Source organism: Phoxinus phoxinus (assembly GCF_949152265.1).
Source record: "Phoxinus phoxinus genome assembly, chromosome: 22".
Lineage (NCBI taxonomy): Eukaryota > Metazoa > Chordata > Actinopteri > Cypriniformes > Leuciscidae > Phoxinus > Phoxinus phoxinus.
The window spans coordinates 26,605,311-26,621,998 of record NC_136897.1 but is presented as its reverse complement, the minus strand read 5'-3'; the positions used below and the strand labels follow the sequence as shown (position 1 = coordinate 26,621,998).

Sequence of the window (16,688 nt, the reverse complement as noted above, 5' to 3'; positions counted from 1 at the left end):
CAGTCCGTTAAATGAGCCATCCGTCACTTCCATTGCAAAGTTTCAGCTTCCAAACGGTTCCGATGTCAATATTTCATCTTCACTATGGATCCACAAATGTGCTCTTCCTTAAGCAGAGAAAATCTGAAGCACAGAATCATAAGCAATACGATTCACTTTCCATTTAAGTGTGAATGTCTTTTATCGAGAGCTTCTCGCATACACTTTGAATCCTAAGAAAAATGATACATAATAACTATTGAAAGCAAAGAAACCAAAGCAGTAAATATAAACACAAAATTACAATATAAGACTTACAGATATCCCCTGCTTCATCTACCACACAACACCTTTTCTGTTTTAGTATAAAACATATTCTTTATAAACAAACAATAAACGATCTGCTTCATCTACTGTACAATTTCATTTATTTATGTGTCAAAATGTCACCTGCGAGTGCTACACAAATGTCAAACGTTCACAACTTCTTTTGTACAAACTTGTGAATGCAAGAGATCTTAATTACAGGAGCCCTGGGTGTGCTTTTGTAATATAAAAAAGAGAAAAGGAAAACCGGAGAGAAGAAGAGTAACCAAGAAAGAGATTAAAGTCGGCATGAAATCAAAATTGACCCTATTTACTTTGTTAGCGGATATTACTCGTCTTGTGGTAAACAATTAATCCGTGCAAGTTAATACACGGAAAAAAATTGTTTGCCGAAGTTATCTTTAATCAAAGTCTGAAAAGTTACTTCCGGGTCTGGAATGGCGTTCTTTCCTGATGACATAGGCTTGACGACTTGGGTTGGTTAATCGCTTAACCACTCCCCTCAAACCGTTACTCTGCTATGGGCGAGAGATGGAGAGGAGGAGCGCTGAAGTAAAACCCTGCCCTCTGTTCAATATTCCCTTTCACTCGGAAATGCGTCACAACACTGGAGAAAAGTCGTTTGCAACTTCTGGTTCACGCGGACTTTAAGAAAGGTTGTACACTACCATTCAAAACTCTGGGGCCAGTTAGACTGTTTTGTGTTGTTTTTGGAAGACATTCATAATTATATTCAGCAAAGATGCAATAAATTGATCAAAAGTGACAGTAAAGACATTTATAATATTAATTTTTTTTTTTTTTTTTAGTTTTCTATTCATCAAAGAATCCTGAAAACAAAATGTATCATGGTTTCCACAAAAATATGAAGCAGCAAAAACTGCATTCAACATTGATATAATAGTTATAATAGTTGATATACTGATTTCTGAAGGATCATGTGACACTGAAGACTGGAGTAATGATGCTGAAAATACAGCTTTGATCACAGGAATAAATTACATTCTAAAATATATTCAAATAGAAAAGAGTTATTTGAAATCGTAATAATATTTATTGTTTTTACGGATCACATAAATGCATTTTTGGGGAGTTTAAGAGACTTCTTTCAAAAACACCCAAACTTCTGAACGGTAGTGTACTTGGTCTAAAAAGCACTTGTGCATTTTAAGCATTCTACATAGTTAATAAAAGGTTTGCATTGCTTAACTCAAAATCATAATATGCATGTTTGAAACAGTATCTCTTGACTTGATGTCTTCTATAGTTTGAGGACAGTGTTGCTTCTCTCTAGAAAATTCAAGAATAAAATTCACAATTGTTTTCCAAACAATGCTGCTCCCCCCCCCCACCACACACACACACACACACACACACACCACACCACCCCCCTCCCAGATGATCATATGGACAAAACGGGCATTTGAGCGAGAGAAAAGCGCCTGGTCCTCTAAAAGCACTGCTATTTCCCAGCAGAATGCCTAAAGCCAGACTTCCCACAGAGTGGCCAGGTTTGCATGGAATGTCAAGTGAAAAACGAAGGCGGAGAAGGTCATCCCGCTCGGGAACATTTCGGCTCTCGGGGTGAGGGGAACCTGGAAAGCGGAAAACCAGCAGTCACGCTTTCAACACACACACTAGCCCACTGCTAGCATTTCACGTTAAAAAAAAACTGTGTTCAAATTAGTAAAAAATGCTACGTGTGGATCTTGAAACAACGAAACAAAAACAATAGTTACGATAATCATAATTACAACAACTGTAAGGGCAATCGTAATACCAATACCGATAGAAAACAAGCGAGATTATCCGTTGTAATGACACTGATTCATACACAACTATATGCACAGCAAGGTGAAAGTACGTTTTGGGAAATGGCTGGGAATGCGTTCTTGCTGTCGTCGAGCTGGTCCTCTTGTCCGAGTTAGAGGTCCATGACAAGCCCAGAATCACAACGTCACATGGAATGGCAAGAGTCTTGTCTTGGAAATCAGAGAAAAACCTCTCGCACGCGTGTGCCGGGTGACGCGGTAAAGAGCTCCGGCTGGTCTCAGGAGGTGTGTGAAGGTGTGTGTTTGACTCAGTAAGCCTGTCCTGTCTCCACCTGGAGGAGTCCCAGCACCGCCGAATGATCACCCAGCTTCATCCTTCTCTGAGTCGACAGACTCACGTTCTTGGCCAGATAGTCCACAGCGGCTGTGGGAAACGACACACACTGTAAGTTCCAGAGAAAAGCAATCTCACACCAATTTATGCATTAATAAAACACTAGCATTCGGAAGGCCTTCATTCTGCTTCGTTCAAATGGTTCAAAAACTGTCCATTGGTAAAAACATGCAGTTGTTTTATACAATGGACAGATACAAAATCACACAAACGTTATATTGGTTGTTTTTACCGTAAAAGACCTAATTATGCTCACAGAATGAAAAACAAACAGTGCCAAATGATGTTATTTAATATGTTTTAATACCAAGCACAGATTTTTACCTCATGCTTCGTGAATACAGTGTTTTATTAGTTAAAATTTAAGTAATTTTATTGTGCCTTACAATTTTGGGTCAAATATGGACAAACCCAAACATGTGGTTAAAAATGTAATTTACTCATTTAACCCAATGGCTGGGTTTGTCCATAGTTGACCCAAATTTGGGTTGACACAACCCAGATGTTTACGTTTATTTTTATTTGATTTGTTTTAGTTTTAGTAATTGTATTACTTCAACTTATTTCAGTTGATGAGTACAAGTCTTCAAAGTACAAGTTTTTTAAGTTTTTCATTTAATATTTTTATTTTATTTTGTTTTGTTTCAGCTTTATTTCTATTATTGTAAGCCATTTTAATTAGTTTTAGTTAATAACAACACTGGTTCAACCGAATCATTCAAATAGAACCGACTCATCATATGAATGACTCATTTGTGATTCAAACGTCATATCACTGACATGTGTAGAACAACATTACACGTTTAATACCGCCATCGGTCACTTTTTTAAACATCTGACCAGAGCGTTTACTCAAATACAGAGTAATGAAAGATAAAGCACACACTAAATTGAGCATTTAGCCATTCAAGGGCCAAAGAGACCGAGAAGGCCTGGTGTCATTCATTCAGCTCTCTCTGTGTGTGTGTGTGTGTGTGTGTGTGTGTGTGTGTGTGTGTGTGTGTGTGTGTGTGTGTGTGTGTGTGTGTGTGTGTGTGTGTGTGTGTGTGTGTGTGTGTCAGTCTTTATTAAACTAAGCGTTTGAGATTTCATGCTTCATACTCTCCTCATTTTCAGCAGCTCTCTCGTCTGACTCATTAAACAGATCAGTCCTCTCAATCTCACTCATAATTAACCTGACATCCGCTCGTCAGATCTCTTCAATCAAGCCTTCTGCACCTTCTGATGGACCTGACACTACTTCACACACCCACACATTTATCTAGTTATCTAACTGAAGACAACCCATAGACCTCTGTTGTTCGTACCTCATGAATGTATACACCCATGGCAACCAGTACACCTTAAGAGGAAACTTTATGCATTTTTAACCATTTTTACCTTTGAAGACACCCTTAAAGAGAGTTTAGCTAGATTTAGATAACCTCCACACTACCATTCAAAAGTTTGAACACAAGTTTATGTTGGACACAAACACACATCTAATGGCGGCAGAGAGAAGCCACTGACTTCTGTGAGAACATCAGCCTCTGATTATGTTAATTGAATCAATCAATTCTTTCCTGTCCTGAAGCTTGTGTGTGTGTGTGTGTGTGTGTGTGTGTGTGTGTGTGTGTGTGTGTGTGTGTGTGTGTGTGAGGTGACTAAAAGGACATTAGGACCCTAGGGGTGTAAAGTGGGCTTTGAAGTGGCCGTTTCCCAGTCGAGGGAAGAGTGCTGTGACTAACAGAGGAGCCCGGGGCCAATGCCGGGGTCTTTATCAGGAGCATGTGTGTGATGGGCACAGGGGTCAGGGTGTGCTGAGATGGTCAGTGTCGGGCACTGCCCATAAAACAATAATGGTTTCCCTACTGAAAACATCAGCATGTGTTGTGCTCTAAAATACAGTAAAAACAGCAATATTGTGAAATATTATTACAAACTCTAAAAAATGCTGGGTTGTTTTAACCCAAATTTGGGTCAAATATGGACAAACCCAGCCATTGAGTTAAATTTTTGTATTACATTTTTAACCCAATGTTTGAGTTTGTCCATATTTGACCCAAAATCTGGTTAAAACAACCCAGCATTTTTTAGAGTGCAATTACAAATAACTTATTTGAACACTATTTTAATATATTGCAAACTGTAATATATTCCTGTATATTTCAGCATCATTACTCCAGTCTTCAGTGTCACGTGATCCTTCAGAAATCAGTATAATATGATGATTTGCTAAATGGCTTAATGGCCAATTTAATGATTCTGTGCGGAATAAAAGTTACAATTTCTTTCAAAAATAAAGAATAAATACAGAGCCAGTTTACGGGAAACAAGTAGCTTGACTTTATTAAGCTAAATCTCAAATGTGTTACATGGATTTTGCACCAAACACAAGCTATAGACTGAACTATAAAGTAGACGAGTAACGGGTTTCATTACTTTATCGCAACAGTCTAGAAAAAGCCTGAACACTTAAATGGTCTTAACAGAGATAGTTTACTATTGTTTTTTAAATTGGGGGTCAGTAAGATCTTTTTTTTACAGAATTTAAAACATTTATGACAGTAAACACAATTATAATGTTACTAAATATTCCTATTTGAAATATTTGTATGCTGTTCTTTTGAACTTTCTATTCATCCAAGAATCCTGAAAAACAAGTGTATCATGGGCACACACACACAAAAAGCAGCACAACTGATTTCAACATTGATAATAATCAGAAATGTTTCTTGAGAAGAAAATCATCATATTATAATGATTCCTGAAGGATCACGTGACAATGAAGACTGGAGCAATGATGCTGAAAACTCAGCTTTGATCACAGGAATACATTACATTTTACAATACATTCAGAATAGTTGTTTCTACCTTGGAATAATAAAAAAAATGTAATTGCAACTTTTTATCTCACTTGCAATTTCGCGAATTACGAGATAAAAAGTCACTTTTTTATTTTTTATTCAGTGGCGGAAACAAGCTTCCATAAGACGGTTATTTTAAATTGTTATATTTCACAAGATTCCTGTTTTTACTGTATTTTTGATCAAATAAACCCAGGCTCTGTGAGCAGAAGAGACTTTCAAAAACATTTTTAAATCTTACCGGCATTTACAACATTAGACATTTAGTCATATATACAGAGTGTTTGATGGCGGGACAGTACATACTCTGGCCGTACTGGCTGTACTGGTATCCAGCAGTGACGGGGTCCACGCTGTAGCTGGTGGCGCTGTATGTGGGGGGGCAGTAGGACTGGGACGAGGCCAGACTGTCCACACTCTTGATGGTGTCTGAACGCTGGCTACAGCTCGCTGAGATCGAGTTAGACGCCTCCAGACCACCGTGGAGAGGAGAGATGGAGAAGTCGTGCTGGGACTGGGACGGGACGGCACTGGGGTTACTCAAAATACTCATCACCTAGAGGGACACAGAGACAGAGGCGATGTTTAGAGACAGGATCTGCAGGTTTGCATTTGTAACACTCTTACAAATAAAGGTTCATTATTCTCATGGTTCAATGAAAAATATTTATGCATACACATTTTCTATATAAAAATAGGGTGCTTTATAAAAAAGGTTTCATAGATTATTAAAATTCTTCACACATTGAAAACCCAAATAAGTTGATTTAACTCAATTGATTTGAGTAAACTCGTTCCCTCAATTTAATTGAGTAATGGGGTCTCCCAAAACGTGCATATTTAAGTCTACTTAACTTGGTGCTTATGTAGACTTGACTTAAATTGTTTAGTTCACCAAACTTGACGATTATTTAATGTACTTAAACAATAAAGTTCACTTAACTTAGTGTTAATTTCAAGTTGTATATTTCGACTTGTATATTTAAGTAAACTCAACATGAAAATTTAACTGAAATTAGAATTGAATTCTAAATGTTAAAGTTATTATTTTTGACTAAGAAAACTTTTCTTAAAGGCAACATCGTCAACAACTCCGTAGCGTAAAGGTTGAGAAGTGCCTGGATTTCAAGTCAAGTCAAGTCACATTGATTTATATAGCACTTTTTACAAGATTGTTTCAGCTTTACAGAGATAACAGGAAAATAATACAGAAGAAAAAAACGTCACAGTCCAGCTTAAGCAAGTTCAGTGATGTTTCATTTTTGTTGTAAAAAAGTTATTAATTTAGTTCATTTATATATATATAGCCGCTCTGGAGAAAACCGTGATGTTTTCGTCCAGCTCAGTTCAGTTCTCATATAACGGTGTCAATGCAGACAGATCAATAATATTTTTGAATATTAAATTAAATGCGTCGAGGCATCTATTGCTGTTTTCCATGTTCATGGAGTTAGTTTGTGGAGTAAGTATAGCAAACTGTGTGTGTTTAGATGGCTTCTCTGGGGCTCTTCGCGTGCCGGTCAAAAATGACAGATGTTTTTTTATTTCAATGAAATGAATGTACTGTTTTAGTTTGATAATGTTTATTATTTAATATTTTGTATTTGTATGGGATTTTATGGTACTAAATTATATGTATGCTGTATTTATAATCCATTTATTAACTTTTTGAGCATAGACCTGACAACTTAAACTGTAAATTTGTACATTGAAGCTGCTTCCTTCTTTATATGCACATTAAATTAAATTCGTAAATGTTGAATGCTTTGGAGCACAGACTTAAGTTTGATCTCTTTTCAAAGACGACACTTGGCAGGTTATTGCTGAAGTGAATTTTTTTTTAAAAAGTGAACTTAAAAAAGTTACAGAATTTTACATTTATTGTTATGAAAAATGCACAAAAATATGTATAAATATATATTTTCAAAAACATTTTTTGCTCTAAAACTGTAAGAAAATCAAAGCCATAAATCCAAACAAGTTTGAGGTTGATATCTCAAAAAATGAGCTTTCAGTTAGATTTTCTTTGGCCGCAGTACCAAAAGTTTTCACTAGATGAAATTCGTCTCCCAGTCATTTCCAACGCGCTAATGTTTGACCGCGAGGAGCACAAGTGTGACTGTTTGTCATGTCTAAGATTTTTTTTTTTTCACATAGCAAGTGCCAAAACCTTTTACCAAGTTTCGTACCATTCTGACGATAAAAAAAAGAAAAGCACCAGAGAGTTAAAAATGTCAGGTGCCGATGTTTCAGCCAATCACCGTACACTTACATCACTGGTAGTTAGACCCTATACGAGCTACTTTAGTCCCCCCAAAAGGCATCAAAGAGTGGGTACCTCTGCCAGTAGTTATAGGAACAATGAAAATGTGTAAAATGACCAATAAACCACAGTAGGCTTTTTGGCAACCATTAGACAGCAGAATATATAGCTGTGCTCAAGAATATGAGGTCATACTCTGTGCAAACGGAGGGAAGGGACAGAGAATGAAGCACAGCCAGCGTCCCAGAGCGATTGGAAACGGCAGAGAGAGTGATACAGCAAAAGAAAGAGACGGGGAGCGAGGCCAGACCCATCAGACCCCTGTCCCGGGGCCTCCAGCACAACAAGCACTGAGGGAGAAGATAATCCCGCCCCCAGGCTCCAGAAACACCCCCACGCTCATGAATAATAATGAGCAGCGGTCTGAACAGAGCCAAGTACATGATCTCCCATCCCGAACACACAGGCCCGGCTCTTAAACCAACATTAATGTGAGCTCAAGCTGCTTGTTTATCTGGTTGTGAATTGAGAAACAACACATTTGCAGTTATTACAAATGCTGGGTTGTTTCAAACCAGCGTTTGGGTCAAATATATACAAACCCAACAGTTGGTTTACATTTTGTTGTTAAAGTTTAAACTCAACGTGGTTTTGTCCATATTTGACCCAAACGTGTATTATTCATTGGCAAACTCAATCAATGTTTGACCAATATTGACCAACTAAATTCATCAAAATGTGTATACCATCAGAATATACTGTACATATTGTATTCCACAATGCAATGCACCTGACTTGACCCTCAATTCCTATAGTGTCAGGGAATGAACCGTAATCGATAACAACCATGATTTTCACGTTTAATTATTTCTACAATCATTATTACACTTCCAAATGGCATTAACTAAACACGCATATTAGTAAGATCAAGTGACAACAACTACTATTATAAAGTATACAATTTCACACAATGGACGGCATGCATGAAACACAAACCACATTGTGTCAATCGTCCATAAAGCCATTGGTACATACATTTCTGCATTAAATTCAAAACACCAACCAGGAGTGATTTTATGAGCAATTATTACATAATAAATAAATAAATGTTTTTATTCTAGGTTTTTATCACATAATATCCATTATATATATATTAGGGCTGTCAAAAGATGAATCGTGATTAATCACATCCAAAATAAAAGTTTGTGTTTACATAATATATTGTGTGTATACTGTGTAGAATTATTATGTATAAATACACACACATTCATGTATATATTTAACTAATAATTTCATTTATATACTGTATATACATTTATATAATTTATATTATATATAAATATTTTATATATAAATATAACCAATTTTTCTTAAATATATACATGATTGTGTGCGTTTTTATATATATATAAATAATTATACACAGTACACACACATATATTATGTAAACACAAACTTTTATTTTGGATGCAATTAATCGCGATTAATCTTTTGACAGCCCTAATATATATATATATATACTGTATAGTCCATAGTATATAGTATATTGATTATATATATTATAAAATTCACCTTTAAAAGGCAAAAAAATCATAATAATTACATTTAAATGTAAAAATAGCTAAATATTTTACAAATATTATGATGCACAGTATGCATGAACAGTGTGCAGTAAACTAGTATTACTTTGCAAATCGGTCAATTTTCTCTACAACAAAGAAAAAGGGTCTGGTCAAAAGGTCATGCAAGTAAACGTAGGCCTATCATGTAAAAAAAAAAGCATAAGAGAGAAAGATGAAATAGTGTTTGGGGCTGGAGAAGTGTTTTCCAGGAAGCCTCACACACATGGTCTTCCCTCTCAGGCGACAGAAAGCATCCTTCCCAGCATCAGGTTCACGTTGCGTCTCGATACGCTACGCTGCCCTTTGACTCCCTTTGGCTGCTAAACCAATTAGACCATCACGGAGCTGGTTAAACACACACAGACGTGACATACATACACACACACACACACACACACACACAAACCCATGCATGTGTGAGTTTAAACGCAGTTCACATGGCGACATTGCTAAACAAAAAAATCAACCTGCAAAACAACGGCTTGCGCTCGGCGACGACGCGGCACACGCGAGCGGACGGGGAACATTAATCACATTATGATAAATATTCCCAAAATGTCTTGCAGGAAATATGGAAGACTTGAGGCACATCGGACGCATAACTCCGGTTAGTGGTTTCCTCAAGCTAATTCTATCAGTATGGAAGCCCCTTCCACGCACATGTGACATGCATCCACATAAGTGGGAGATTCATTGCCGTGTCTTTATAAGAGACACATGAGATGTGGCCATATGGCTGGAAGATTCATACGTTTCCTGATTATAGCAGATTAGTGAATGGAAAGCACAAGTAGCCCTTGTTGGTGGCCACACGAGGGGGCCGTGACGGCAGCTGCAGGGGTGGGACAGATTTAGTCAACGGTTAATTGAAGCTTGATTACACTGCTTCCTTCTTTATATGCACATTAAATTAAAGCGGCAGACAATCAGGACTGACTCCTCTATCAGCGCTTCTAATTATAAAGCACCAAATTCCAGCAGCGCTTCCTCAACAGAGCCGCATGACCTCCTTTAGAGAGCGAACGAAGGCAAATCTCTGGACCTTTGCTGGAAAGATAGAGCTGTTATTTTTATCACATTTTGTAATGTTACACTCCTCATTTACTTAAGATAAAATGCTGCATTCACATCACATAGAAAGCATCCCGAACGGCTCATAATATAATTAGGGGTAGGCTACATTTCACATCAGAAAAGTAGCCTATGCTTTCTCAATACATTTACTGTTGGTTTCAGTTTATATATTTAATCTGGTTTCTGGTGCATTTGTGAACTATGCTATGGAGCAAACTGTTTGCCACCACACACTGATTTTGCTACGGATCAGTCCTCAATTTCACAATTTTGATGATTTCAAACGCTACACGGAAACATTGTGCAACAGGCTACACAAAATAATACTAGAAAAAATGGCTCTATACTTGATTCCAAAGGAGAATCCTAACATTAGCATAACGCTAAGCTAATACTTTGAACTGATCAATATCGTAGAAATCTGCACAAATAAACTTTTGGACTATAGTCTTCTTAACTATAAGGACATAAAATGCTGTCTAGTTAGGCAACTCAATAGGATTTGGAACAAGGCTAATTATTCAGTCATCTTTTTTTGTGTGCGATATGTGTGAATGTTTATGATATGATACAGTAAAAACTGCAAAAAGTAATATTTTTGGCACTATCTTCACAGCTAAGCTGTGTGTTTATTGCATTAAGAGCTCTCCAAAAATGTCTCTAGCCAAACATCAACATGCTGAAATATTTATCAGTTTATGGTCGTATTTAGTGACGGCTACTTTTGAATGGACATCAATGAGGAAAGGTCTAGTTATGGCATATACCAACAGGGACTATGCTAACCAGCCAAACCTTGACCTCTATAGGATTCATTATGCACAAGGGCCAATTATGGATGCCTCATTAAAACAACACTAAGGAAGATTTTTTGCCTTAAAATAATGTTTCCAAAATCGTTTCAGTGGTTCATCAAGTCGTAACCGGGTGAAAGGCACTTATGCCTCCGCTTTGCGGTCCTTAACCACACTATGTAAGATTGCCAGATCGTTTCTGTAGTTCTAATGAGACATAAGAAAACTACAAATTTGACTTGCTTTACGTCAAGCATTACAATAGTCATTATTTCGTTTTTCTTAGTTTCTGATGTCGCAATACATCATACTTTCATAAAATCATGCATCATACATTCAAAGCCGGCGCTGGATAAACAGCGAGCGTGCGTGCGACGGTATGCTATGTTATTTACGACAGCGGTAATGGACAATTCCACTTCCAACCTGTAGGGCGACCGCAGAGGAAAAGTTCTTTGGTGTTGCTTTAATTAAACTGACCAAAAACAGTTCCGTTGTGTTGTTCTGTGTTCGACAGCTTCTTAAACTGTTATGGTTACACATTGGGAAACTGTGACCTTGACGCACCTTGACCAGCAGAGGCGTGACCGCTGAACTTCGCTGCAGGGGAAAGATTAAGCTCAGCTGAGATTGTATTACAAATTTACCCAACCCAGAACATTAACGCAGCTAAATAAACAAAAATCAATATCATTCAGACTATTAATCTGATATGGGAGTGTGTGACATATCAGACTCCGTGGCAAAACAAGCACCTCCGGCAAACGCAGCCTGTAGTTCACCAACTAAATAAACCCTCATTTCACATACTTGAATCCCCCCCTCCCAAGTAGACTATACATTTCTTTCCTTTGTTTCTCTATTGGACTATATCTTCCGCAGCGCTTTTCTGGTTTGTTGTGCGTGGTGTGCGCGGCAGATAATGGAAGTCAGGGCTCCAGTGTTTAAAGGACACAGCCCACAGGCAATGCCTTCCTCTCTCCAAATAGATTAGTCCATAAATAATAATAAAAAACTAATTAATTCTCCAACTTCTGAGACCCTCCAGCCTGAGGCGGCGCAAACCCAGAATTGTAAATTGATACAATGTGCATCCTTTCAGATAAACAAATAGTGCATGTGCAACACACTAAAAGGGATTCTTTCATACCACTCTAATTTCCTTAACAGTCAAATTATACTTTTTTTTTGTCTGCTTAAATGTACGACGAGTCCTTTCGTGTTTAGTCAAGCTCTGGAGAAACAGCTCGACAACTGCGGAGCTAAAAGGAATCTGTCTGGTGCAGATGACAATGTTTCAAGAGGCAATTTTCCCAAAAGCCAAACATTAAGCTCGCGCTACACAACTGCACATGCACTCAATTTTACATGTTCACCAGAAGAAGAAAAAATAGCACTGGAAACAAAATTGTATTGGAAAACGGGACTCTTACTTCCTCTTAGTATTAAAAATAACGTTAAAGCTATTCATTTGTCCTTATAGAACCTTTTTGTCATGAAGTGTTCTTTAAAACGGAGTCAAGAACCCGAAAGTTCTATATAGAACCCTTGCACTTCCGCAACATCCAACAATAACTAAACAAATATCTCTTTCTGACCTCTGTTGTGTGATTACAAATATGCCTTCTGCTCTTTCAAGAGCTTGTTGTACATGTCAAATTAAACATGGCATCTACTTAGAGCAAAAAAACAGATATACAACATTTCAAAATTAAACATACTAAAGATAAATGAAGCCGCAGATCCAAAGAGAGGAACGCAGGGATGGCAGACAGATAGAGAGGATTTGAGGAGGGGGTTTGGAGAGACAGGGTTTTTTTAAGAGTACAAAGACTCCAGTAGGACTGAGTTTGCCTTAGGGCCAGCCTGCCAACAGAGCAGATAGCACAGGCCTCTGCACCCTCGCCAGGCTCTCGGCCAACACACACACACACACGCACACACACTACTCTTAATCTAGCCCAGAGTGGATTAGAGAGTTCCTCTCACCACTAACTTCCCCCAACCCTAATGCCCTCCAGTGGTACCTTCAAGTTTAGCACAGGTCAGGAGGGCAGACGGAGGGGAATAAGCCCACTCAGTGTGTGTAAGTTATCTGAGACTGACAGAATATCATCTCTTCCCTTCACAGATCTGTGCGACTGATAGTCGCCGGCACTGGAAATTGTGAGCGGTTTTTCACACTCCTGGTGTCGATTGTTTGTCTGTGTTTCAAAGGACAGTCCTGGGGCCAAGATTATGGCAAATAACGCTTTCTGCAATTTATCAACCCCTCCGACTGACACCCATTCAGGATTACTGCAGAGTAATGTAAAATAGAGAATCTTGGGAAATAATTCAGCAATCAATTTTGTGAAATTATGAAAAATGTCAATGTCAATATTTAGTTTAATACTGCAATTGATTTAGACCAACATATTGGTCAGTTAGACCAATTCATTGTCTAACATTTGGCAATTTTTTATATTTTCGTCATCAGCCAATACTCGCGACTTAGTAATTTAACAGAAATGTTCATTCATGACATCTAAAAAAAAAATACTGAAAAACAAAATTTGTATTATATTAAGTTTAAATAAGTACTGAGTCATATTTATTTGTAATAAATATAATTAAAAAAAGATATTTAAAATATTAAAATGTTTAATATTTGACAATTATTTTTAATATTTAATACTTTATTGTTGTAATTTCTTTATACTTTTTTATTGTAAATATATATTGAGTACCATAAATAATAAATAAAACTTTTACTGAGTTAAAAGACATTAACATTGTTTAAAAAACAATGCTAAAAATGTTAACAAAACATTTGTTTATATGAAATATTAAAATGCTTTTTAATATAAAATATTTTTATTGACCACTCTGATTTAAAGACATTTAAAAACACATTCCAGGTTGACCATTAATCATGGCCAATTAAAGTAATATAAATTATTTGGGGGGACATTTAGAAAAAAATCATAATAATTATAATCCACACGGATTGGCTTTTTAACAGACTATGGCTTAACCGCTCTCCTACACTTCCCATAGTGGTGCTCATCTGAGACAAAATGACTATTTAAAAATAACAGTGGTTGCATAAATTCAATTAGAGGCTTTTGGTCACGGTGGAAGGGGAGCGAGGGCCAATTAAGCAGCCTGGGAGCCCTGAGCCAGCCTGACTGCTGACACAGAACAGATGACGGGGCCGCTCGCTGTTCACAGGCGTAATTGGCCAGAGCACATTAATCAAAACTGAAAAGAGGCTTCTGAATAGAGGAGGGAAGGAGAGAGATACGAGGAAGAGAAAGAGGGGACAGAAATTGGGGAGTGGGGGTGAAAGTGAAATGATGGACAGAGAGAGGTGAGAAACACAGTAGAACACAGACATGCAATATGACACAAGAACGTTTGCATTGCAGAAACATCTCTGTTCCCAAACGTAGTGCAGCCGCCTAAAGAGTCAGTAGCCTTCTAAGACAGCGTAACCAAAATGGAACATAATTCCAGTCAAAGTGACAAATTTGGAAACTCTACAATTGACCGTTCGCAAAGACCCGCCCCCCTTAGTTACTGTTGCTATGTCCGACAAGCTACGCCGCTCTCACACACACCATGTTCTCAAGCAGTGAAAAACACATCGTGGAGCAGATAGGACACTGACAACGTGCCGACAGTCAGGACAGACTAGGTTACTTTTGATATTAAACAAAGTCTCACCTCTCAAATTTGGTCATTTTTTTCCAAGAAATTTAAACAATAAATACTGTTTTGTAGCTCTTTAATGTGTGTGACAGATCGCTGTGTTGCCTCAGTTAAAGCTGCCCGTGAACCGATCATCTCTTCCTTCTAGTTCATTTATAGCATCAAATAAACATGAATGAACATCAGGAAGAATGTTGTTTTAACCGCAGAAAGGCGTCAGTACACTCCGCTTCTCAAGTTCAAATCCTCCCATGTTAATCTACTAACTCTCCTGACTGCTTTGTCCGACAAAATGGCGGATGGCAAAGTATGATTGGTCAGATCACCTGTCAATCATGCTCCCTGCGAAGGGTCAATTGACTTTAGAGTTTAAAGGGGGGGTAAAATACTTAGTGTCAGTCAATCTCATGTTAATCTTGAGTACCTATAGAGTAATAGTGCGTCCTTCATATCTCCAAAAAGTCTTTAGTTTCATCATATTTATAAAATAAAAATACAGATTTCCGATTCTATCCGGAAAAAGCCGAGGTCCTTGATTCTGGGCGTGGGCGGAGCTATAGAGTCAAGCGGGAGCATCCACAACATACAAACTGCATCCACTGTTCCAGTAACACTGGGTTCTTTGGGAAGCTGAACAAGGTAAACTTTCCCTCACATCCCAAAACACACTTTTTTGGAGACATTCTTGACATCAGTTGCGAAAGGCACAAAAAATCTTAAATGACTCCGAACACACACTTCTTCACACGCCTTCTGGCCGCAGGTATAGGTTACCGATGTGTAAAGGCCAAGTTTAGTAAGAGTTTTGTTCCTGTATCTACAGTATACATATATCTATTAGCCTGGCAAGCCAGACTTACATCAAGATGTTTAGTCTGGCAACTCTCCATAGACGCGGCTTAATCCGAGGGGCGGGATAAAGGGTTGTCTCTCAAAATCCCTCTGCACGCAATAGGATAGCGCTACAACCAATCAGAGCAACGAAGAAGGTGACGTAGTCAGAGCGGTAAAGATCCGGTCCAGCAAAACTCCGAACACTTCTTCCTTTTTTAAGAATGATTAAGTGCCGTTCTTTGCTCTTTTCTTAAAGAAAAGCTTAACTCCAAGTCCTCCAGAGTCGCGGCCAAAGCCGATTCGAAAGACCGCTGTTCTCCATCCGCAGCCGCCATTCTTTGTTTTCAAATGGCACGACGTGATTGGCCTGACCCAATGTTTTTGCAGCTAGAAGGTCTATGGAGAGTTGCTAGACTGCCCTGGCTGCAAAATACATTTTTAGGCTATATATCTATCTAAATACCTAGGAAATCGGCAACTGATACATCATGTATGCTCTCTTGTTTTTTTGTTTTGTTTTTTGGTATATGTTCATGTCCTTAATATGTTATGCGTGTTTGTATTATGTATGCAACAATGGTGGAAACAAATTTCCTCTCGAGGACAAATAAAATCTATCTATCCATCCATCCATCCATCCATCCATCCACCCTGGAAAAATCATCGCCAAGAAATTCAAGGATGGCCCAACGCTATCTCACGACCAATTTGCACGAATTCGTACGAGTGATTAAAAGGTGGCTAATTCGTAAGAATTCGTACGACCTCACTCATACGATTTGTCTAAACCCAAGTGATGGGCAGGTTTAGGGGCGGGGTCAGGGGTAGGTCATTCGTACGAATTAGCCACCTCGTAAAATCCATACAAATTGCCGAGAGATCGGGTTGGATGGCCCAGAGAACCACCAGGAGTCGGATCGCATGCGACTGAAAGTGTTAATGAACGATGATGATTTTACAGATTCCCCCTTGGATGTTTGTTTCCACAGTGCATTCTGGGATTGCTGTCTTCATGCTCATGATTCCTTCAAATGCTGTCTAGGTAGGAGCGAGTTTGAAGCAGGGCGGCAGGTCCTCTGGAGGAGAAGCG

The 16,688-nt window shown here is 38.1% G+C and overlaps 1 protein-coding gene across 2 annotated transcripts in view; it reads right to left on the bottom strand.

The window, feature by feature from the left end:
* Positions 1–1,119: 1,119 nt before the first annotated feature.
* Positions 1,120–16,688, bottom strand: part of pax7a (paired box 7a) — a 62,658-nt gene continuing 47,089 nt past the window's right edge. For both annotated transcript variants that reach the window (XM_079597477.1, XM_079597476.1), the window contains exons 8-9: positions 5,625–5,874; positions 1,120–2,502 (exon numbers count right to left, since the gene is read on the bottom strand). In XM_079597477.1, coding sequence (XP_079453603.1) covers positions 2,387–2,502; positions 5,625–5,874 — 366 coding nt within the window. In that variant the 3' untranslated portion in view covers positions 1,120–2,386. The remainder of the gene's footprint in view (positions 2,503–5,624; positions 5,875–16,688) is intronic.